At 40.5% G+C, this 24,620-nt stretch overlaps 1 protein-coding gene across 2 annotated transcripts; it reads left to right on the top strand.

Moving 5' to 3' along the window:
- Positions 1–225: 225 nt before the first annotated feature.
- On the top strand, positions 226–24,488 carry KCTD3 (potassium channel tetramerization domain containing 3). Of its 2 annotated transcripts, none has more exons than XM_015621843.3 (18): positions 226–531; positions 3,711–3,764; positions 5,134–5,179; positions 6,031–6,104; positions 6,540–6,598; positions 6,788–6,868; positions 7,595–7,729; positions 8,581–8,671; positions 10,802–10,992; positions 14,832–14,947; positions 17,350–17,437; positions 17,563–17,679; positions 18,638–18,808; positions 19,970–20,125; positions 21,102–21,198; positions 22,486–22,670; positions 22,777–22,915; positions 23,246–24,488. In XM_015621843.3, exons 1-18 carry the CDS (start codon positions 458–460, stop codon positions 23,826–23,828), a joined length of 2,457 nt encoding a protein of 818 aa, XP_015477329.1. In that variant the 5' UTR covers positions 226–457; the 3' UTR covers positions 23,829–24,488. The 2 variants fall into 2 exon arrangements, with proteins under 2 accessions (XP_015477329.1, XP_015477330.1); XM_015621844.3 differs by lacking the exon at positions 226–531 and adding an exon at positions 2,468–2,563 and having other exon boundaries at positions 23,246–23,828.
- The last annotated feature ends 132 nt before the right edge of the window (positions 24,489–24,620 follow it).

Below are 24,620 nucleotides of genomic sequence, written 5' to 3'. Positions count from 1 at the left end.
TGATGGCGGCAGGGGCGGTTCCCCGTTCCTGTAAACCCACACAAGACGGCACTCGCGGTACCGCGGCTCCGCTGCCCCGGGCGTGACGCCGCTGCCGGGGCGGGCGGGCTCCAACCGCCCCTTCCGGGCGCGTCTCTGCCCGCGGGGCTCCTCCGGCCCCGCCTCCTGCACCGCCCGCGTTCCGCCTCCGCTCCGCGGCCTTTCGGCCCGAGCCGGCCCCGCTCTGCTGCCGGCGCTGCCGCTGCCATGGCCTGTGCCGCCCCTGCCCGGGCCTGAGCGCCGGGAGACCGTGGGGCCGCAGCCCGCCCGGCCGCCGACCCTGCCCCGGTCCCCGCTGGGCGATCCCCCGCCGCCTCCTTCCCCGCCGCCTTCGCCTGGCTCCGCCGCTGCTTCCCTCGACCGCCAGGTCCCGGCGGGAGGAGGCGGCGGGCGCCGGCTGGAGCAGGCGGCGGGGAAGATGGCGGGGAACGGCGGCGGCTTGGCCGGCGCCGGCAGCGGGGAGATCATCCAGCTCAACGTGGGCGGCACCAGGTGAGCGGGCGGGCCCGGGCCCGGCGCGTTCCGGGCAGCGAGGGACAGCGCCCAGTGGCCCCGCCGGGGCCCGCCCGGCCGTGGCGGGGGTTCGGCCGGCCCGGCCCGGCAGGGCGGCGGTGCCGACCCGTCCGGGACCGCCCCGGGGGGCTCTGCGAGCTGAAGCTGCCGCCGGGACGGCCGGGGTGAGCCTTCACCCAGCCTCCGCAGGAACCGGGGGTACCCGCAGGCGGACACGGGGCGTGTGGGCAGCTCCCGGGATGCCAGGGCAGCCTGCTCTACATTCACCTTAGAGACTCCGGGAATCCTGCTTCTTCGGGGATAGAAGCTTTGCTTTGCAGTCACACCCGTAGGCTTCTAGTGAACAGTCCCTGTATCAGCTTAGAGCAAGATATCAAAATCGCTGATATGATACCGCTGGCATCCGCGAGAATAAAGAGCTGTATTGTTTTCAGATGTACGCTGGAAGTGTGGAAGCTGGCAGATGTAGACGTTTTGGCAGGCTGGGGCAGAGAATTGTGGGACAGCTGTGGTCAGAAGCTGCGTGATAAACAGTGCAAACATTCCTGTCAAAATGCTCAGACATGAAATCATTCAGATTACTGTAGCTAGTGGAAACTGAAGTAATGTGTTTTCCCAAGTAATGCGCACAGCGTGGAGCCAGCTATAAGTAGTAGGAACTACTACTGCTATTTTAAGAATTTTCGTGCATTACTCAGAGCATGGGCTTGGTCTGATAACTAAATTGTGTGCTGCTAGTTTCTTAAACTAGAGTGCCGTAGAAATTGATGCAGAATTCTCTCGTTTTAATAAAATATTAAGAGCCTGGTTCAGCCTAGAGAAACTACTTGTAACACAGGCAAAACTCACCTGTAATGATGCTTTCAGGATAACTTTGATATAGGCTTGGACCAGATTTCATGTTATGCTGCATAAGGTTCTTTAGTGAACTCTGTTTCTAAAATTATGGGATAAGTCATCTTTTAGGATGATTTTATTACCCGTGGAATCTCAAAGCTGCTTCAGTTTCTTAATTTTAAATAATCTTCCTTATTAAATGCCTCAGCAGAGAACAGAAAATTATGAAACAGGCTTTTCATAAAGGGAAGGGAAGAAATGCACACCCTCAGAGGGCTTGCCTACACAGAGAAGTGGGAGGAATGAGGCAAACTAAGAAGTGCATGTAATCAATTTCTGCCTGAAGGTCTAGATTCTAGTCAACATTTGGATGTAAGCCGCAGGAAATGTGTGCATGGATATTTCCCCTTTAATAGAGAGGCTCTGTACTATAGTACTTCTGTATCAGAAGTTTTGGTCTTTTGCAAGCTCAGCTGCCCTTGTAATGCCCACATCCTTTGAAAACTACACCTGAGTTGTGTTTTTCAGTTTGCAAAGGGAGGTGACTCTTGGCTGATAGTGGAGTGGATGATTGCACAGCAAATGGGTGAAAGTAGGGTACTGTACACATTTCCTACTCTTCATTAGTTCTCATTACTCTCACTAGAAACCTGAAACTCTTCGTTTTTTTTGGAGAATTGTATGAGAAGAGGAAATGAGCACTTCCCTCTGCTTCTGACACCAGTTATACTTTGGAGCATGTATTACAGACCCCAGCTTTTCCATGCTCAGACAGGAGGTCTGCACTGCTCCCTGGGATGGTCAGGGCTTCTCTGCCGAGTGTTTGATGGCTCCGTCACTTCCCGATCATAACTTCTGTGAATTCCTTTACTGTGAACAAAAGTCTCTTGCAAGTTAATGTTCACAGAAATTACTGTATCAAATTGGGTGCATTCTTTTGACTCTGTATCTCCCTGTAGTTACACTGTAACTCCACAAGGACAATAGACTATGAAAATGGTTGGTTTATAACTTTCACTTGGCACATCTGTTTCCAGTTGCTTATATTTTCTTTAAAATAACTTTAAGCTAGCATATGCTTACGGGTCTTTTGAGGATATTGCATGGGTTCGACTAGCCTTCCTTATCCTTAGCCTGTCTAATTGCTGCAAGGAGCTGCAGATACACTGTGCATGTAAGTTTTGCTGGCTAAGCTGCTTTCTGCATCCTGGAAAGGAGGACTCTTTCTGGTTGTTTACAGAGATTAATGTCTATGTATTAAAAGTTCTAAAGTATATGTTAGTATGAGCTATTGCTTACTAAACTGCTACTATAGTGCTAAATTACAGGCAGGAAATCCTGGGGCTGTCTGAACATGCTGATAAAATTGAAAGAAGATGATGGTGATGCTGCATCAATCCCTATAGTTACAAGCAGTGTCTGGATATAATTCTGGATAAAATGAATGTAATTCGTTGTTTTCACATGCTATAATATAGTTAAATTAATCGTCCCATACTCTTAAAGTAGACAGAGGTAGTGACCTGTATTACTGATAAGAAAAGCTGAGCAAAACTACTTAGAAGTGTATTGGAGAAGAGCTTTTTAATTTTTTTTTTTTCAGAAAAGGCTTTTTGGATTATTGTAGTTAGAACACTGAATCGGTAGGTTTTCTGTTAAGAACAGATTTGCCATTGTTATGTTTGCAGTGAGTAGATGCACAATCCATGTTTTATATAGTTCCACATAGCCTTTGTGTTTCTGCCTCTTAGGAGGCACAAAGTAATGAGGCTTGTTTACATTTTTTCCCCCTTCAAAACTGGAAAATACTATCAGTGAAAATTAGATAAATTATGACTTAAGTATTTTTATTCCAAAAATATTTTGTATTTTGTAATCCTGTACTAGATGGCAAATTGTAATGGAATTTTGCTTTTGCATATCCTTTTTTTTTCCATTAATGAAGAGATCACTAGAGGTTTCTTCTACCATGGCACTAGTAAGAGGATATGTACAGCCAGAGAGTGATGCAGAGCATGAGCTCATTGTCCAAGCTGCCAGTTCAGTTGTCTTCCTTCATGTTAAATCAAAACCAGAAGTAGTAACAAATAATCCATAGTTACTTATTATGTAAAGTACTGTCTGGCATCATAAGTAATATTATAATTTCTATTATTTAACAGTATGATTAACAGTATAATATTAACAATATTATTTAACAGTATGAAACTTCCCAAACCTGTTTGATACTAGCTTTCTAAGACACATCAAGAAATTTTAGATAAAACAGGCTTCTTTTCAATTTTACAGCTGATTCAGAACTTGTAACTTTGTTTTCATAGGTTCAGCACATCAAGACAAACACTGATGTGGATTCCAGACTCATTTTTTTCCAGGTATTTGTAATGTATCATCACATTTAACAAAGACAAATTAACAATCATTAAAAAAAATATTTATGTTCTCAGTTTTTAATATTTGTTGTAAATAGCATCGTTATTAGTGTCCTTGATGCTTTTTCCCCCATCTCAAGCAATGGGAAAGATTAATTTGAAATAAGCTGTTACCCAAGAGGCATCTTCTTGCTTGAATGTAGCCATGGCAGCTTATATGTGCTGAGGAGCTGTCACTTTTTAGATGGAGTGTTGGGGAAATAATCTCCAGTTCTGCAGGAAAGGGACATGCCACTGGCTGTGATCACCACTTGTGATCTTACTGGCCATTTGCATTAGCACTGCCTTTAACATTTTTGGTTTTGTTTGCATCAGGGTTTCTTTGAGTTGTTCCTCTACTCTGAGTTAACTCAAAGTTTTGAGGGTTTTAACTTGTGATACAGGAGCTATTGAGTTATTGAACATGCTCCTTTTTACATCACTGCCATTACTACTTCTGCAGATTTGTATTTTGTTCTGCAGTTGCTGTACCTCTTTCACCCCAGTTAATCCTAAACCCACAAAAGAAAACCTAAATGCTGACCATTTTGCTTCCTTACATTCCATTTTTATATTCTAAGTGTCCTTCCCAATAAAAGCCTGGCAGCAGACATATGCAGAATTTCCTGTTCCTATTTTACTGAAATGTTCAGATAAATGAAATGTCATCTTCTTTGAGGCATGCAAGGAAAGGCATGGTAAGGTAGGAAGTCTCATGCTATTCCCCAGTGTCTCAACACGAAATATGCTGTCTAAGGAGGTTGTCCTGAAAGTTGTCCAATACTGGAAAATCTCAGATAAATGTCATCCAGAATCAAGTGAAAGCTGTTGGTGTCCATCTTACCTGTAAAATGAGATTTTGACACTGTGTTTTATATGGGTCTGAAGAAAAAGTACTTTGATCTGATGTGAGAAAAGCTTTGAAATAGAATTGTGTAAAAATGAATTCATCCCACTTTTGTCCAGTAAGTCCTTGCAGACTGTTTACTCATCATTTTTGCATTTACCAGTTCAACTAGATTTTAACAAACTACAAAGCCCTCTAAGTGCCTGGGAAAATTTTTTCATCCCTTCAGACTAGGCCTTTTGTCTGTTTTCTTTGGGAATCTGAAGGTCCTTATGATGCAGCTCTGAGCCTTTCCTTATCTGTGCATACACTTCTCCTTTGTCCAGGAGAGATTTCACTCCTCCAGCATTCTGGCTGTTTTGTGTGCTCTGATAAACTGTGTTACCAAAATGTAACCAAAGAGAGCTAACTGATCCAGTGTTCCTACCCTGTGTTTGTATCAGTACATTTCTGGGGGATATCTAATGGAGATTTCCTGTTTTTCAGTTTGCTGAGTGGAAGAATTTCAACACTAAAAGATGAAACTGGTGCTGTGAGTAATGGATGTGCTGTAACTCATTAATTTGATGTTATGCTTTTGGTTAGACTCTCTCCTAAAGCATTTTTACTGTTGGTGCTAATGGAATTACACTGCCTGAGTCAGGCTAAACTTTCATGAAAATTAGTGATCTCTCTGGTTTTCTTGCATCTCATCTTTGTTCTAAGCTAAGTGAAGCTGAACAATGTACATATTTCTATGCTAATTCTACATTGTACATGTAATGCAGAAGCAGCAACTCTTCTTTTCTTAAACAGAGCAAATGCTGATTGCTGTATTGCAGGGAGGTATAATTTTCATTAGATAGCCATTGCATATCTAGTTGAGTAATCCAACATGGAAATGTAGCACGTGTTTTTTTTTGGCAAAAACATGTAACAAAATGTCCATTTCAATCTGTTGGTATGCTGTTCTTAGATGGGAAACTATAGTTACAGTAATGTTGTTGGGCAATAGTAAGACACACAAGTACTTTGCTACAAGTGTAGAGGTAGTTTTGATGGTAATTGAATTTTAAAAAGTCGAAACCTCTCTTGAGATCTTATTACAGTTATTGCCTATTGAACACATGATAGAAAGTGAAAGCTTCCATTGTCCTCTGTGGAGACCAGAACCTAAAGAACAGATTTATTAAGTGCCATCTGTTTGCAATAGTGTTTCTATATATGTCCTTTAGGATATATAGTAGAATAATGAGAACAAAGAAGAACCTCAAAAACTTTGGGTTTTGTTTGTCTGTTCACTTCCTCATCTTCAACTCCTCTCTCCCACATTCAACATAAAATAGCACTTTAGGTGATGGTTGCTCCATAACAGTACTCAAGTACAGAAATTTTTCTTTGCAGATATTTATTGATCGAGATCCAGCAGCATTTGCACCCATTTTAAATTTTCTTCGCACAAAGGAGTTAGACTTACGGTAAGAAGTTAATTTCAATTAGAAGAATTAGGAAACTTGTTCAAGTGATAAATATTTCATCTTGCTCATCTAGTTGGGTGCCTGGTATGTGGCTCAGCTCCCTCATAGATGTTGGACCATGCCTAGAGTATATGTATGTTATGGTGGAGGCAGATATGGTCACATTCTATTTTGTTAGTAGATTCTTGTAATGTAGATTACATCTTGCAGTGTATTTCTTTATTGTTTCTGTATCTTTATTTTAATGAAAATGGAGTCAAATTAAGATCACTTTAAAATCTCAAATGTCAACATGTTGAATGTGGTAATTCTATAAACTGTTAGGTAGCTTGATATTTAGATTTGCAATATACAGTTATATGCAAGCATTTATAGTCAAGGTATTTACTCACTTTGTTCTTGTCGGTTTTTGGTTTTGTTTTTCTGTTTCTGTAGGGGAGTGAGTATAAATGTTCTCAGGCATGAAGCTGAATTCTATGGAATCACTCCTTTAGGTAATATTTTTTTTCTTAATGTGATCTCATCTTATTTATTGTTGTAGCAATGGTCAACTGACAAATCCTGGGCAGCTGTGACCCTAAAGTTTTTCGAAGTAAAAGTTTTTAGAAACGGAAGGATATTTGAGATAATGTAATGTTTTCAAGGAAGTGAAAGCTGTGGTCATATCTGGGTTTCCTTCTTAGTGAGAAGATTGCTACTATGTGAAGAACTGGAACGCTCATCTTGTGGCAGTGTCCTTTTTCATGGCTACCTACCTCCTCCAGGTATTCTTGTATTCATGGTCTGATGTTGTTTGCTGTCACGTGCTGCTTTGGTTTGTGGGGATGATTGGCTGAGGTGATTACCCTGGCTGTCAAACTGTTCTGAGACAGCCTTCCTATGGAAAGCTAAGGACAAATGGTTGGACTGAACGTTATTGTGGTTTAAACCTAGGATTTTCATCTCTGGGCTGTAACAAACAGCCTGTTTAGAGTACAGGCAGGGGGTGTGGCCCGTTAGTGCTAAGCAGGTTGTGTTTGGTTGTAGACTAGAGCAGAGGTTCTTCAGGAACCTTTCAGTTTAATGTCATCAGCACGAGGTGCTTTCTTCTTTCTGAACATTGCGGTACCTTGGGTGTCCTATTGCTTAGGTGACAAATCAGCACTAATGAGCTTTCCTTACCAACACTGAGTACCACTTAGGCCTTTTTAAATTCTCTGTAGGCATGAACACCATTCATGTATTAACCTGAAGTCTAAAGGATATCTTGCCAGTTATTGACAGGTTTTCTGAAGATAGTTTCTTAAATGGTGAATGTCAACATAGAGAGAAAAAGCATTTCCTGTTTCAGTGTTACAATATTACCTGTTTCTTGTAGCAGATAAATTAAATTTTCATCAAAATGCACAAGTGTTAATCCTGTATTTTTAAAGTGAACTTTAATATCTGTTATATTGCTGAAGTTGAAGGAGGGACACAAAACTTTTTTTTTGTTTTTTTTTTTTTCCTAGGCATTCCCAGCCGTAAGATAAATAATACTACTGGGCCACTGACTGACATCAGAACGGGTCAGAATGAGAGTGAGATGCATGGAGGTGGTGTCCAGCCTACACTTGCTGGTACGGGGGAAGGTACAGTCAGACTAGGTGAGGAGTGTCAGTTTTAAAACCAAAGCAAGTTGCAAAGATACTTGTCTCTGGGAAATAAGAACTATGTGGCTGTATCTGGTTTAAATCTGCTATTCTGTGTTTGCCTGGTTAAAATTGCTGAATACTTACTTAAACACTACTCCCTATACACTACTGAAGGCTCACTGCTGCACAGTCCAGGTGTGAGGCTTGAGAGAAAGGCAAATTAAAGTTTTTCATGGAGCCTTAGCATGGTCCCTTAGACAAATGCCTTACACCATACTAAGACCATAATAAAAGCCAGAGAGGCCACTGTCTCTTTGATCTTTGTTCAGGGCCTAATTCCCGTTCTTCCACTTCTTTCTTCCTCTTGGTGCCTCACTTGCCCTTCAAGAGTAAAGTTTTTAGAGTAAAGGTAGTCTTCACAGAAAAATAGTGAGATAGACCTGAATTCTGACATTTTCCAGCTTTTGATTTGCAAGCGAAGTGATGCTGCTAGAAGTGTCATATTTCTGTCATGATCCTGTAAATCATTAGGAAAATCTAGACTATGTTAAAGGCAAATCTATGCAATTCAAAACAGTGATTTAGTTTTAGTGAGCTGATTCTTAATGAACTGCTAGAGGTTTGGAAGCAGGCAGTCCTGGGTAAAAGGAGGTAAAAGGTGCATTCTTCAAGCATTAGTTCTGTGGCATCCCAAGGCTGTGAGGAGCAACACTGCAAACTAAAATCTTGCTGAAATTGTTTCTTGAGAAACTTAATTATCAAAATTTCTGTTGCACATCCTAGCAGAGAGCTCTTTCCTATTACAGATGTCTCTGCTCATCTAATACTTGTTGCTTGCCTGACTTCAGCTTTGTTGTTTTTAGGATTTCCTGTGGACCCCCGGAAAGTCCTAATAGTAGCTGGCCACCACAACTGGATAGTAGCTGCCTATGCCCATTTTGCTGTTTGCTACAGGTAGGAATAGAGTTGCTTGTCAGTTTACAGGAAGCTAAAAAAATTATATTGTTATTGGCTAAGAGTGAAGAAAACAGTTTACTCTGAAATAGCAGTAGATAAAGACATTCAGTTTCGTCCTGTGAAAATGAGTTGCTTCCTTTTTTTGGAGAAAATAAATTGCTTGATAGGAGCTCAGATTTTGATTTGATGTCAGTTCTTGATACTGTTGAAAAGTTGCAAATTGGCTCAAATGTAACTGCTTTGAAAGTCTGATTTAAAGAATGGAAAATTAAAATAAAAATTAAATTAAAATTAAATTATAATTAAAATTTTAAATGGAAAATTAATTTAAAAATTATTAAAAAATGAATTTTTGCTACATATTTTTGCTACCTTGTTTTCAGGTTTTTTTGCTTAGCAGAGCTGTTAAACACTTGCTGCTTCACTTGGATTGCTGAAAAATGTCTTCATTGTCTTGAAAACAAACTGGCTATTTTTTAAGGTCAGGTGAAGATAAGCAATACCTCCACCTTACAGAAGCTGTCTTTGGTTCACATCTCGTAGTCTTGATTTAATTGGTGGCTGTCTTTTGGATGGAAAGTAGTGTTTTTACAAGAGCTGTTTCCCAGACCAATCTAACATGGCTGTCATACTGTGGTTCAGAAACAGAGGGGAGAAGAATATAATGTGAACAACTTCTTTCTGCTTACTGCCAAAAAAGCCATACTTTGCTGCCTTATTCACTCTCTAGAATAGTAACCCAGTTGCTTAAACTTTGTAACTTAAATCACATCTAACTTGCATTCACCACTGTAATTTTTTGGCTTTAATTTGTATTAAATGTGGATTCTCTTGCTCTGCTTAATGTTTTTGTTTTCAATTATGCTTCATATGGTCTGACAGAGAAAGAGGCAATGATTTGCAACTGGTTCTGTGCTAATTGTCCCCTTCTTAGGATTTTATCTCTGTTTTCCTTGATTGCTAACTCACTTTAAGTGAAAGATTCTGCCTCTTTCCTGCTCGGTAAATTACTTAACAAGGCTTGTTGCCATTAAAATTATGTCATAAGTGATGCTTTTGATGAATCATGTCAGACTTGAATGGCTGATGAGAGAGGGTGCAGGTCAACATGCCAGTTTGAAGTGCTGCTTTTCTTCACACAGACTCAAGGTAGAAGTCTTATATTCTTTTTTTTCTTCCAAAACTTCAAGAAGCTCTAGGAATATAATGGTGGAATTTTCCCTCCTCCATTCTTCTAGAGCAAAATACAGTGCATCTTAAAGATAATATTTTTAATTTAAATTTTGAGGTATGACAAAAGTTTTTAAAATTTGATCCTAAAGTTTGTGAGAATGTCTGGGTTGCACTCAAAGTCTTGCTCCTGCAGTTGTGCTCTTAAATCTCTCCACTACAACTTCTGCATGTTGCATGGGTGGAGCACAGTGGTCTGGGGTGCTTCAGCTCCAGGCAGGATGCAACACTGAAGTGAAATAATGGCAACAATGCTAAAAAGTACACATGTCTTTCTGCTTTTAATTTTAACATTTTTATAACTTGACTGCAGAGATCTAGTTGCTTTAACTCCATTGCAAAGTATCTTAAATTATTGCCTGAACTTAAGTAAGATAAATTGTGCTGACAGCATGTAAGTCTTAAAAATGCGCAGGGAAATGATTCTCTACAAATAAAGCTTACAACCAATTCAGTATTATCTGCTTTCAGTATTCCATAAACAGAAAATGTGTCTGGAGAGCAGAGCTTTGTGCTAAAGCATGATTGGGTTTCTTGCATGATATATAAGGAGATTAATAGAGTTTTTTTCTGAAGTCTTATGCTGAACCTCATTATCTAGTGTTTGATAGCCCAAACTTTTGACTTCATCTTATAACCTTTATATCAGATATGCTTAAATTAAGAAAAAGCTCAGTACAGGATTTCAGTATCTGCAAAGTACTGAAATAATATGCAATATCAGACTTCAAAATGGGAAAAAGTGCAGATCTCGTAGGCTGTAGTTCTCTAACAAGAATTTGAAGTTTGTGGTCTAGACTATAAGACTGAATCATCCACACTGGTTCAGGATTAGACTGGGCTGACTGTTCCTGCGTCTCTGACGTCTGCTCCCTGTTCTCCCCTTTGCCCTTCCAGAATCAAAGAGTCATCTGGGTGGCAGCAGGTGTTCACCAGTCCTTATCTGGACTGGACCATTGAGCGGGTGGCACTCAATGCCAAGGTGGTTGGAGGACCTCATGGAGACAAGGACAAGATGGTTGCAGTTGCCTCGGAGAGTAGCATTATCTTGTGGAGCATTCAGGATGGTGGTAGTGGCAGTGAAATTGGTAACTATCATTACCTGTTTTGTGTTTTGTGTGTGTGTTTAAGTAGAAGGAAGTCTGAGACCTTGTTCTGAGGTATGTGTGATTTCTGGTGCTCAGTATTCACTTTTTCACAGATTGACAAAACAAGCTATGGTACAGCAACCTGTTAGTGTTTTAACATCCTTCAGTTCTGCACCAGGAATCCTGGCTCAAAATCAAAGAGATGGTGAATAAAAGATCACTGTGTTTATTGAAGAGATAGTAACCAATACTTACTGTTCAGTTTGAGGTTTTTGTGTAAGAATTCAAATGAAGAATTAAAGTTTTCCTTAGACTTGGCATTTGAATGTAGGCTGTAACACAAAGGAACTAAGCTTTGGAAGTGGAAACCTACAGATACAAAGTGATTCTGCTCTTTCCTTTCCTTTGTGTTATTAAAGCCACATTTTTAGAGATGATGAAAATACTTCAGTTCTCTGTCAAATGTGGTTCATAAATGGAGTCTGGAAGATGAAAATTTCTTGGGTTTATAACTTGGGTGTCAGGGTAGGAAAAAAGCCCACACTATGCCTTTAAGCATACAGGAATTATTGCTTATACACCTTGTCACTGAAAAACACACAGTTGTAAGATTTAGAAACAGCAAGAAGACATTTCCAGAAGTAAATATTCCCTGGTGCTGATCTGATGGCTTGTCTGAGTCATTGCTGTTCAAATACAGGGCAAATTTGGGAGGCACTGAAGGGAATGGTATTTGGAACTTCCTCTAGCCTAATCCCTGGTGTTTGAATAACCACTGCTGTGCCAGTAATGTCTGTTTCCTCTGGCAGTGGATACTGCTAACAAAGTATGACAGCAGTCTGATTGTGTGAGCACTTTTCAGAGAAAACTTAATGCTGAGCTAATTTGTTATTAGATGTATTTCCATGGTTGAAGCCTTCAGAATGACAGTAACCATTAATTAAAGTCAAAAGTACCAAATTCAAGTTTTGACCCATGTGCATTTAAAGAAGAGCATGTTTGACAGATTCTCAGGCAATTTATAGCTATGGATATTGCTTTTTTTCCCCCACCCCTGCATGAATGTGTGGAAACACTAAGTCATATTTGAAGATGGGGAAAGGCAAAGGTCTTGTATAAGCTGTGTACTGCTCTTTTATTTGTGATTCATAGAGTTCTTACATATATCATGGTCAGCAAAATGGAAAAGGAGATTTCACTGTCTTTCAAAAAAAACCACAAAAAGTGTATCTAACAGTTGAATATGAAATTATCTCAGTTAAGTGCAGTGAGTAATTATCGGATCTGGGAAACCTTCTCTTATGCTCCCATTGACTGAGTCTTAAGGACAGGGAAGGGTTGGTGTGACAGCTGTTACTTCTGTAACAGGCATTGCTTTAAGCACTGTGCCATTCCATTCCTCCTGCATTTTCTGGTTTCAATTAGCTGCTTGTGTTACCTTGGGATTTGCCGTAAGACACAAGAAGCAGCATCTTGGATTTTTTTAAATCAAGTGCAAAGAGACACAAAAAAAAATAAGCAGCCTTTCATTTCAAATAAAAACTCTAAAATATGCCAGTATCATAAGGTTCTGATATCTTAGACTATGACTGAAAAACCAAAGCAAAACCAAAGCAAGGACTTATGCTAACCAGGCTGTACTGCATTCCAGTGACACTGTGAAACTTTGGGAGGAGGGGGGGAGCAGACAGAAAGTGCCTACAGGATGAAATTCCCAGTCAGGCTGACATGGACCAAAATGTACTGCTGTTCTTTTTGGATAATAGGTCACATTGATTGGTTTAAAAAAAATGCTTGTGTTTAATAGTTATAACTTGAACGTAGCTGTTTTGTTTCCTTGTAGAGACAAATGCTTGCAGTGCTGCTTTGTGTTAGAGATACAGTACATTGCTGTCATCTTGTGAAAGAAAGTACTTGTTCCAAACAGTTGCTGGAGCCTGGCGACACCATCCCCAGCAAATTGTGTGGGCTGGCATCTTTGTGATAGAGCTCTCCCTGAGTGCTTTCTTCCCTTTCAATATTACTTACATAAGACGCTGCTGCTGGCTTGCTGCTGTAAGCAATACTTTACTGAGAGGGACCCTTAGGACAAGAGCCTGTCATTACATATAGTGTTGTCCCCCCTGTGGACAAGTCTCAAGATTGTTGAGCCTAAGCAGGACTGACACTTCAAATTCCTCCAGACCATTCAAGCTGTCTTCCTTGATTTCCTTGAACCTCATCCTTCTCTGGAGTAATCAATTCTAGTTGTTTCTGTGGATTTTTTATTACTGCCTTTTTCATGTGCCCTGTGCTGCTGAATCTTATCTGCATTGAATGATTTTGCTTTGCACTGGAAAACAGCTTAGCACCATAATTAAAACAATTTTGTGAGATTTCTTCTTGGGTGTTACAGAGGGCTGATCCTTGTGTGGGAATATGTTTATTTGAATTTGTCCAAAGCAATTTTGCTTTGCAATATTGAGGAATTTTTCAGCTATTGGATACCCTTGTTGGGATAACATCTATCTGCTACAGTTAAGGTATATTAGTGAGACGTAATATAAATATGTAGAGTGAGCTGGATGGAATAAGAAACCTGTGAGTGAAACTTGACACTTTTGTGTTGTAATGTATCCCCAGTATTTTTGTACTTCCCAGGCAGAAAAACATATCCTAGAATTATTTACAAACCAAGTTAAATGCAGGGCCAGTTTGCTGGACTTCATAGCTGGCAAACTTGGAAATTACCTCAGACTTTTTGAATATGCTGTAACTTTTAAATACATGCATAATAAATAGTACAAAATGTAGTATGCTATCCAAGTTTGCAGTTTAGTTCAAGTTACTCATGTTGGATTTATGATGAGACTTGGAAGCTCTAAAGAAAAGATCAATTTTGTGGAAGGCCTCAGATGTTAAGGTCAGCTGTAACCACAGCCATCGATGCCTGTCAGACGCTGCACTGTTTAGATTGCTATTAAATGAGATGTTGTTGATGACATATTTTCTTTACTTGGAAGGCCAGTGTTTGCTGGTAAGTTTTATCTTCCAAATTTGAATAGTATGTGATGATTGGTGAAACCCTATATAGCTTCAAGTTTTAATAGCCTGTTAGCCTGTACTCTCTGCTTATGGACTGCAACCAAATAAAAGATCTGGGGATGGAAAGAAAGAAGTAGGCTTTTGCAGGCTGATTATTTTTCTGAGTTCAAGTATTTCTGCTAAAAGAGAAATTAGACTGTATTCAGATAGGGTCACATTTGAATTGTTTAGTCTTTTCCCAAGAATATGACTGAAGTCTTGCAGTCATATTTAGCTCCTGAAATCCATTTTCAAAATATTTTTGCTTGACTGGACTTAAAAAAAAATAGCATCAAGAATTTGTAATATTTTAACAGGTAATTGCAAACTAGGATGGCACAAATTTGCAAAACCCATGAAATTACTGCTTCTTAAATGATGTTTCACAGTCACAGCTGAAAAAAACCTAACCACAAAACAACTACAAAAATTCCTGCTTGCTGTAATATAACTTTTAAATTTACTTTAAAGTCATCTGAGAACTTGATGGCTAGTAAAATGTTTGTATATTTCATGAGAGCTCTTCTGTCTTCTCTTGCCTATTTTCTCCTTTGCAAATAATGATGGTATTAGCAGAGATGACATCATACTGCCATTTAATGGAACCCAGTTTGCTGCATGCATGGTGCCCCACCTAGCATGCTGCAAACCCAGTTTTCACTGTTCTTTACTTGTTACCAGAATAAATGTCATGTGATAATAATGGGGAGATTCATTGTTACTGTATTTTTCTCTTTATTTTAGATGAGCTTCACAGCCTGTTCTTTTTTTTGCAGGAGTATTCAGTCTTGGAGTCCCTGTAGATGCTCTCTTCTTCATTGGCAACCAGCTGGTGGCTACAAGCCATACAGGGAAAGTTGGAGTCTGGAACGCTGTGACTCAGCATTGGCAGGTGTGTTCAATTTTCCACATCACTTTTTACAAGCTGGTATGTCTTTCCAGTAAAAAGAGAGTAAAATAATCTAAAAGCATATGGAAAATGCTCATCATAGGGTTTTCAGCCCTAACTTGTGTTATGGAGTTTATCACCTGGGTATTGTGCCTGTGAGCAGAATGTTGACTTGTTTGGTGCTACTAAGAAGCATGCTTTTTAGGCTTTCAAATGAAAGGATGTTGTGTGATTTGGGGTAATAAATGTCAAGCACTGATATATTTAAACTTCTTTATAGATTACTAACTTTGTAAAAAATTCACTAGCACCAGAGGAAATAAAATTGTGGGGAATATGCGACAGCAATTTCTGGACCATCTGAAAGAAAACAAGAAGATAGTCTGGTATCTGGGGATCTACAAAGCTGCTTTACAGTAGGAGACTTCTTCAACAGAAATGCACATGATTGTGCTTTAATGATGCCTGTCCTGTGTGTGGATGCTTCTGGCTGCACTGATTTGATTCCTGTTAGAATGCACATTAAATAGAGAGATCCATGGAGTCAGTACGAGTGCGAGAAGCAGTCAAGCATTCAAATAACAAAGGTTGTAACACAGCTGGGTATACACCTTTGTGGTACAAAACTGGATGCACTACAAATCCCCAAAATGCCTTGCAAATCTCAAGAGGCAGAACTGACCTGAGGTTGCTGCACTGTTTGGTGACTAAGTCTAATTTGACTCTTAAGTGACAAATAACAGGTAATAGGTATGGGAAAGCACTGCTTCTGCAGCAGAGACAGACATGTTACTATGGTCAGATGCTCAGAGCAACAACTTCATCTTCTTTCAGGCTGATGTCTTTCTAAGTTCTACTTTCATTTGTGCAAATGTATTCTTCCTTATGTAGTGATCTAAAGATGTAATTCTGATCTCTGCATCTTATTGGTTCTTGCATCTTCTTCCTTTCTTGGAGATTTGAGCTGACTACTGGACTGGTTTCTCTAGTACTTATTCCTCTGGAAGTGTTTCAGTTGCATGCTAAAAAGATGAGGAGGGTGTGGATGCTAGATACATTAGAAATGAAATTCTTAGCAAAGGAGAGCTTAAAGGAAGCAGAATATTAAGTGCTATAGAGTAAGAGGTAACATAAAGCAGTAGTAGTAGAGTGTGACAGAAAACCCTAGTAGGCAAAATGAGGATTCTCACTGGCCATGGTTTACCAGTGACTGTTTTACAGAGTTGTTCTTTTTCCTAATGAAAGTTCACATCTTGGCAGATGGCAGCCTCTGGTGTTACTATCTGCTGCAGAAGAAGATAATATTTACAATATGTTTTAGGGACTTAACAGACCATCCTTAAGTTAGGAAGGGATACTGGTTTAGAGTCTGAGCTCTTTGAGATATGGGGAAGTTTCTTTGGTTGATTTGCTTTGCTTTTATCCAACTGAGTCATTGTAAGTATTTTGCAAATGCTTTTTCAAGTCTCTTTAGCAATTGGAATGTTGCTGGTCAGAGAGAAATGAGAACTTAGGCTGAAATATCCATGAATTAGTATTCAAGGTCCATTAAATGGACTGACTGAAAGATAGAGTACAGGACAAATACCATGATTCTTTGTATGTTTGAGTGCTCTGGATAAAATGGCTTTTGGCTTTTTCCTCCTCAGGGCTGAAGCAAATAAGAATTGTTTGAAATAGGACACATTACCTAGGATAAGCTAAACCTTTTCTTTGCTTGAAAATTCTGTCCCACTTGGAGAAATAAGCACTCCCTTTAATCCTAGAGGGCCAAGAAAGGGCACGTGTAATCCCTCACCTTGAGTTGTAGACCAGTAAGTAAAATATGACAGGGCTGTCTTCCAGTTTGCTTGGTGTGGTTGTGTGTTGGAAGTGAGAACCTGTAATGGAACAAGAGTTTTTACCCCTCATTATACATCTGCTAGAGGCAGAGATTTCCATAGTTTGGCAGAGTGATACAAAACTTGGGATAAAAGAAGGCATAGAGAGGTAACATCTAGTTCCTTGGTCCAGAAATCTCTTAAGGACTTGTCAGAAATGGGAGGAGATTACAGAAAGGGTGAAATATACTCACTGGAATATGGAAAAAAAAATAAAATCTACTTTTGAAGACATGGTTTAGGTGCAGGTCTCGAAGCTTGGTTCCTTCACAGAGAGAAGGAACTTCCAGAGCAGTTGATTTGCCTGCATGTGTCTGCTGATCTCCAGGACTTCAGATCCAGTTTGGTAGAAGATTATGCAGTACTTCAGGAATGCCATTGTCCATGCAAGTGTTTGCACTATGGCTTTAGTCCAGTACCAAACTCAAGCGATGTTAAACAAAATACACCAGAAATGTCTGAAAACTGAGGAACTAGCAACCTAAATTCTTGATTTAATTATTTTTTCCTTTCTATTTGCGCTAGGTTCAGGATGTTGTTCCTATCACAAGCTATGATACTGCTGGGTCTTTCCTGTTGCTGGGCTGTAACAATGGTTCTATCTACTATATAGGTAAGGAAAGGGAGCAGGGTGGAATAAAAAAGATGTGCTAATGCTTTTTTTGTTACACTCTTTAGTTGACTTAAGTTGCATCAGACCAACTCTTTCTAATGAGAGTAAATGTCTCCTCCCCACAGATATGCAGAAGTTCCCACTTCGGATGAAAGACAATGATCTTCTTGTGACAGAATTGTACCATGATCCCTCCAATGATGCTATAACAGCTCTCAGTGTCTACCTCACACCTAAAACAAGTCAGTATTCTACCACTGTCTTTTCACTGAGAGTTCGTTAGAAATGTGCTTTTCCTGTTGCTGCTTAGCAGGGTTAAAGCACACAAAGTAGCCCTTGACATAAACAAAGAATTTTTCTTCATTTAATCATCTTCCAATGAACGAAGAACACTAGGTATAGCTGTTTTCCCTTACACCTGTAGTTGGTATAAACAGGTACATATACTTCCATGTATCTATTAATACTTGTGCCTAATGTATCTTGGTTGGTTTTAAGCCTTTTGCACCGGAGAGGCTTTTAGATTATGAATTGTATTTGCTGAAATAGTTTGTGCTAAACTGGTTAAGGGGGAGACACAACCTTGCATGTGTGTCTGACTTTATAATATATACTAAGGAACATTTCCATATGCAGCTTGATGATGCTTTTGTAATTATGGTGCCGTTATGTTTTAAATTAAAAAGAGAAACAATAGCAACAACAAAAACCCGAAGCAAAGTAAAACTCGAAAAAGCCCAGACTGAGAGAAAGTAGTTACATAATAATATTGATACCACAGCGACTTTTTAAACTGTAGTTCTTTCTGTTTTGCTTTGCTTTCCCATTTGTCTCCAACTAAGGCAGAAAAATAAATGTTATGTGGCACATATAGACCATATCAATGCAATGAGTGCCAAAATATCTGATTATATGACTTTATCCATTTCTTCCTTCACTTTCAGGAGGGAGGAGAGAATGGGAAAGGAGGCTTTTATTAAGGCAATGTTGAAGTATGTAGTAGAGTGTTGAACAAACCTGGGGTCATTTTAGTGGCAAAATGCCTTCCTGTTTATGGGAAAATATTGAGTAAACAGTATTTAAAAACACAGCTTTCTTACTGTGGAAGCTTGGAAACAATTTTGTACTGTCTCCTTCCCTAGCCCCCAGTAAGCCAAGCTTTTATTCCTGGGGGAACAACTGTGTTCTTGCTCGTTTTAGGTGTAAGTGGCAACTGGATTGAGATTGCGTATGGCACCAGCTCTGGAGCAGTGAGGGTGATTGTACAGCACCCTGAGACAGTCGGGTCTGGCCCTCAGCTCTTTCAGACCTTCACGGTTCATCGAAGCCCTGTCACGAAGATCATGCTCTCAGAGAAACACCTCGTGTCAGGTAATGTGTGCACAGATGTGTATTGGTGGTTCTCCCCTCCTCCTGAGTAAGGCAGTATTTGTATACTATGCTCTATAACTTGCATCGTTCCCACATGTAATAGAAATGATTTGGACAGATTTGGGGGCAGGGGAAGGGTTAGATTTGCTTGGATCCTCCTTCTTAAAGTAAGCATTTTTCAAAGCATTAATTCATTAGCAGCTGAAAGGCCCAAGTTTTATTTGACCAGATACTAGAACAACTCACTCTTTCATTTATGTCTTATTCCAAAGTTGCCATTTGTGAAAATAAAAGGGTTTGTAAACAAATGTATATCTGTCAAATTTTATTGTTGCACACAGGTCCTTCAGGACTAGTCGTCTTTTAACAGCCTTTCAGGAGCTTTCTGGGCTGCAGAAAAATGTGCACCATCTCCTCCTGGGCACTAGAAAAAGCCTTCCTGTGACTTCAAAGGGCTGTCTCTGTTGCTTTTCTCAGCAGTCTCCTAGTGTTTGTTGTGCTATTCTGCTTGTCCTGGTCTTTTGCTTAGGAATATGTCTTACTTGTAGAGAAGATGCAGTCACTCCTTCCTCTGTAAAAAGCTATTTAATCCAGAATCCAGCAGCCAGGGCATGGCAGAGAACTGGTTTACATCTTAATGCTATCCCGTTGCTCAAAAAAAAAATGAACAGGAACATGGTAACCAATTATACTGCAAATAAACAGCTCAGAGGTTATCTGTTCTCCTGCAAGTTGCTGCTAAACCCTCAGTACCAGGAGAGGGCACATCTGTATGTACAAAACTGAGTTAATTGATGAATCAAATGGAATAGGGCTGTTGTGTGAGGAGGGTTCTGCTGCCAGGCTGCTCTCATAACATCTTGTCCTAGCATCTGCACACAGGGGATTGAAGGGGGCTGTAGGCTATTGGTGCTAGACCAGACCTTAGTTGGGTCTTGCATCTGTCTCAGTTTCTTGAATTTCTAGTGAAGAAACAAAACTGATAGAAAATAAGACATCAGCAAGAATGTGTAGACTGTTAGAAAATTGTCTCGAGATGCTATGTGACCTCACATTGACTAAATTCTTGATCACTCAGTCATGAAAATCTACCATATAGATGATCATTAGAGAAGTTTATCTAAATGTTTCGTCATCCCTTGCACATCTTTTCCTTTCTAGTTTGTGCTGATAACAACCATGTCCGGACATGGACTGTGACTCGGTTCCGGGGTATGATTTCGACTCAGCCAGGCTCAACACCTCTTGCATCATTCAAAATCTTATCCCTGGAGGAAGCAGAGAGTCATGGCAGTTACTGTTCTGGAAATGACATTGGTAGGATGTCTCTGGGTTTTGCTGTGCCTGTACCTTCACTAGTATTATAATGGTTTAACAGACCTTCAGCCCTATAATGTGCAAGTTGATGGGTGTAAGCTCTTATACACTACTCTCCCCTTGAAACGATGGCAAGGATCTGTAGGATTCCCTTAGAATTATTGTTTAGGCTGTAGAGAGTGAGTACACTTAAAGGACTTACTCTGAATGACAGAAAAAGGGATAAACAATCTTAGGAGCATAGATACTATTCCTCTTCCTTTAGCAAACTGATATAGCATTTCAATTCTGATTTAACTAGAGAATGAGAGAAAGTGTAGGAGACTGTATAAAGCAAATGAGCATAGCAAACTTGGTCTACTGCAAATTCCAGTTCACTGTTCAGCTGGGGGTTAAACAAAGCATGGAAAAAATTCTTAAACAACTTCAAAGTCGTGATAAAGTTCACTGAAGCCTGGCAACTGCAGAGGCAAAGGGTGCTAGCACTTTGCTGTAGCAAGGTACTGAAGGAATGTGTGATTGTAAATATGGGTAGACAGGTAGTTTAGATTCCTTGGTGGTCTGAGCCTTGCAAATGAACCTTTGATGAATAGGATGGCTTGTGAACTGGCATCAGTATTATTGCTAGAAATCTGATTAAGCCTTTAAACATCTAGGAGCTGCAAAACAACAAAGTATTTACTGTTATTATAGAGAGCTAATGTAGGGTTTGTGCTGACATAGTAATTCTTCCAGGAACACACAGCTAATTTAAGAATGTGTGTCCCTTAGAACAACAAAAACTGATTTGGATCTGTAGAGACTGCTAACCATTGGATGGCTTTTGCTAGCTATTGGTCCTTGAGCTCCCTGCTCATGATACTTTAAAATTGCAGTGGTCATACTCATATGGGTCTGGGTTTTCAGAACTGTTTGGGGAAAAAGGTGAGGGAATTGAAACAAACAAACAAGTGATCTTTCCTTTTTTTCCATCTAGGACCCTTTGGTGAACGTGATGATCAACAGGTGTTTATCCAAAAAGTTGTTCCCATTACTAATAAGCTGTTTGTAAGGCTGTCTTCAACTGGGAAAAGGTACATCCATGTTTTAAGTGGGAAAGAGGCAGGACTAGGCCTGTTCAGGTGGCGATGTCTCCCTCCTCCATGCTAAGTGCATGCAGTGGCACATAACAGCCCTCTACTATGCTTGACAGCTTTGTCTGAACTCTTGTTTGTGTGTCAGTAACAGAACTGTTACTTAACAATTAGTACAGCCTCAAAGCCAAAAGGCTTTTTGAGAGGTGTGATATCAGAGACTCATTTCATGATGGAGCTCAGAAAACAAACATTTCTGTGCCTCTACAGAATATGTGACTCAACCACGGTACCATGCTAACATTTAATTTCAAAACTGCTGCCGAAGTTGCTGGTGGCGGGGATTATGCTGCTCACAAAAGGGTTTCTCTCTTTCTTTGCACTTGGCTTTGAAGATATTAGAACCTTTTAAAATGGAGGTACTGTTTTCTAGGTCATCTGTTCGATTATTTTCTTGGGCTTGACTTCATACTATTCTACTAAGATTGCTGCCAACATAGGAAGAAATATTGCCAAATGCACAGCTGCTTTTCTTTCTCTTAGGCTAGGAAGATGACAAGAGATCAGAAAGACAGCACATCTCAGTTCTATGCTTCATTTTTGCATCTTTTGCCTAATAACTTTGAATCTGAATGAAAACATTAATGCCTCAACACTGTGACTTATTTTGGCATTGCTTGGGTGAAAAGTTCATTACAAAGGGCCAGTAAAACAAACTACCCAGAGCATGAGCAGCTTAGTTTTAGAAGTTCTTTTCTTCTCTTCTCATCACTCCTCACAAACTTCTAAAATAAAGGGGGAAAAAAAGCAATGGAGATCTGGTATGACAAGTGAAATTGCAGTTGTGATATGACAAAAGTTATCTTTATAGATAACATCTACATTATAGATGTATCATCTTTGGATTTATTTTTTTTTTTGCATGTCTTTTATGTGGGTAAATGTGCTGTTTCTGCAGGTTAGTTTCCTAGTGTCTAGCATATGAAGGGGCTGGTTTCTGTCATTGTTGTGAGAGCCTTTCTAATCACTGTAAGCAGAAAATGGACATGGAACATGTGGGGGCTGCCTAATAAACAGTAAGAGTGCAGATGGACTGAGGGTGGGAAGGGATTGTCTGCAGCTGAGCAGTGTGCCAGTCATACAGGCGAAGGAATTTCATCTGGAGAAAAGGTCTTTTTCTGATGCCAAGTTTGGTGCCTTCTCAGAAAATTGAACCAGTACTGACTTCAGTGGCCAAACTCTGCCAGGTGTAATTGTTCAGGTAATTTGGGATTTCTCTTCCTGCAGGATTTGTGAGATCCAGGCAGTTGACTGCACTACCATTTCGTCATTTACTGTGCGAGAATGTGAAGGATCCAGCAGGATGGGCTCCCGGCCACGCCGCTACCTCTTCACTGGACATTCCAATGGCAGCATCCAGATGTGGGACCTGACCACAGCTATGGACATGGTTAATAAGAGTGAAGACAAAGGTGAGTTGCGTTATTCCAGGACTGTGGTGTAGTTCTTTTTTGTGTCCTCAGGTGTGCCTGACTGCATTAAATGGATTTGGCCTCTTAAGAGCTCTCTCTCTTGCAGATGTTGGTGGCCCCACAGAGGAAGAGCTGCTCAAGCTGCTTGACCAGTGTGACTTGAGTACATCTCGCTGTGCCACACCCAACATCAGTCCTGCCACCTCAGTTGTTCAGCCAAACCGGCTTCGGGAATCTAATTCCAGGTAAGTCACCAAGAGTGGCACTGGCTGCAGACACTAAAGGCTTTACTTTTCAGGTAGGCAAACTGGTTTGGTGAATTGAAGGCTGTAGCTGAGCCCCTAAATTCATGCCATAAATGGCTTGAACTACACACACTCCTTGATTCCTGCTGGTTTGTATGTGTGCAGACTGAAGTATTCTCTGAGAATCTGAAGTGATCTGGAAGCCTTTGTGTGGTGGCTGTGGTGATTGCGATTGTAGTGGGAATTGCAGTGGTAGGTGAGAGCAGTGGTGTGCAGAAGAACTGGCTGCTATTCTCAGCCTAACATCTGCTTTTCTTGTCTTTTCTGAAGCCTCCAATTGCAGCACCATGAAACAATCCATGAAACTGCCACGTATGGCTCTGTGCGGCCATACAGAGAAAGCCCCCTCTTGGCAAGAGCAAGGCGGACAGAGAGCTTTCACAGTTACCGGGACTTCCAAGCTTTTAACTTATCCAGCAAAAGCCCAACAGAAAAGGCAGCTGCTACAAATGGGAATTCAAGCCAGACAGAGGCCAAGAAGGCAACAGCTGAGGGCAGTGCGGCTGAGAGGAAGGCAGTCCAATCAACAGCACTTGAAGTGAGAGGCACAGGTGTGACAGATGCAGGTGGGTGTTGCAGTACAGAGGTTCACCGCCTGGCAGAGAATTCTCTGGATCTCAAAAGAAGAGGACCAGAAGAAGAGAACGAAACCAAAGCAGAAAGCAAAAAGAAGATGGGATTTGAAGGAGCTGGTTTCTTGGGAAGAAAGAAAGTGCCTCTCCTGGCCTCAGCACCAGTCCTTGCTGAAGGTGGGCCTGAATTACCTGGTGCAGCTTCTCCATCACCTACAAAGACAGCTGCTTCACCACGACACCGGAAGAACGACTCATCTTGCCAAGACTACGGCTTGTGAAAATGTGTCTGGTGGCAAAAACAAGGTGCAGGTGCCCTCTGGCTGGTAGCAGGCATGATGTTACATTTTGTGGGTTGTTTCTTGAGTGGGATTTTGTTCTGATACCAGAATAAAACTTGTAAGGTTATGAGAAAGAACCTAGCTGCTGCCAAAGCTTTGAAGGGTTGTCCACATCAATGGGTGACTTTATGTAATGCTTCAAAATGTAGTACGGTACTTGGTCCAAAATCTTGTTGTGCATTCTTGCGTAAATGTGGTCAGGCATGTAATATGTTGTGATTATTTTTGTTCTGGGGAAAGTGACAGTGCTAAAGGAAAACTTGGTTGCTGAGCAGAGGAGGCCCTTTAGATGCAGCCGCACACTGCTCTACAGTGCTGCTGCTGTCTTGGGTGGATTTTGCCTAATGCACAGAGCTGCATCTGTAGTCTTGTTTCATGAATGGGATCCTTGCTCTGTATGCTGCTGTCTGATATCCAAAATGTTTTGTGCAGGTTAAGGAGGAAGCTATCCAAAATATCATATGATTTTGTCTCTTAGTCCAAATAAATTGCCAGAGGAGTGTTGCTTGTACTTTCTGAAAACGTGTCGTATCAGATGATGGATTTTGCTGATTGTGACTGAGAGAATGCATAAAAATATGCTTGGCAGTATACACAGAACTGGCAGTCTCTTGAGGGCTTCCTTGTCACTTTCTCTGGAAAACGGACAGAGATGAATATGGGAGTAGGTCTACTGTCATGGTGTAATAATTCTTAATTACAAGTGCCTTGACATGGTATTTCATACCTGTG

This window comes from Parus major, chromosome 3 (genome assembly GCF_001522545.3).
Source record: "Parus major isolate Abel chromosome 3, Parus_major1.1, whole genome shotgun sequence".
In the NCBI taxonomy this organism is placed as follows: Eukaryota; Metazoa; Chordata; class Aves; order Passeriformes; family Paridae; genus Parus; species Parus major.
The sequence above is the reverse complement of the archived record's forward strand: the minus strand, read 5'-3'. Positions and strand labels throughout refer to the sequence as shown.

Bases quoted from the DNA above. Each gene is read 5' to 3' on its own strand.
- KCTD3 (XM_015621843.3), top strand. From the start codon at position 458: ATGGCGGGGAACGGCGGCGGCTTGGCCGGCGCCGGCAGCGGGGAGATC. The intron at 6,105-6,539 runs GTAAGAAGTTAA...CTGTTTCTGTAG, and splicing joins ACAAAGGAGTTAGACTTACG to GGGAGTGAGTATAAATGTTC. The intron at 21,199-22,485 runs GTACATCCATGT...CTCTTCCTGCAG, and splicing joins CTGTCTTCAACTGGGAAAAG to GATTTGTGAGATCCAGGCAG.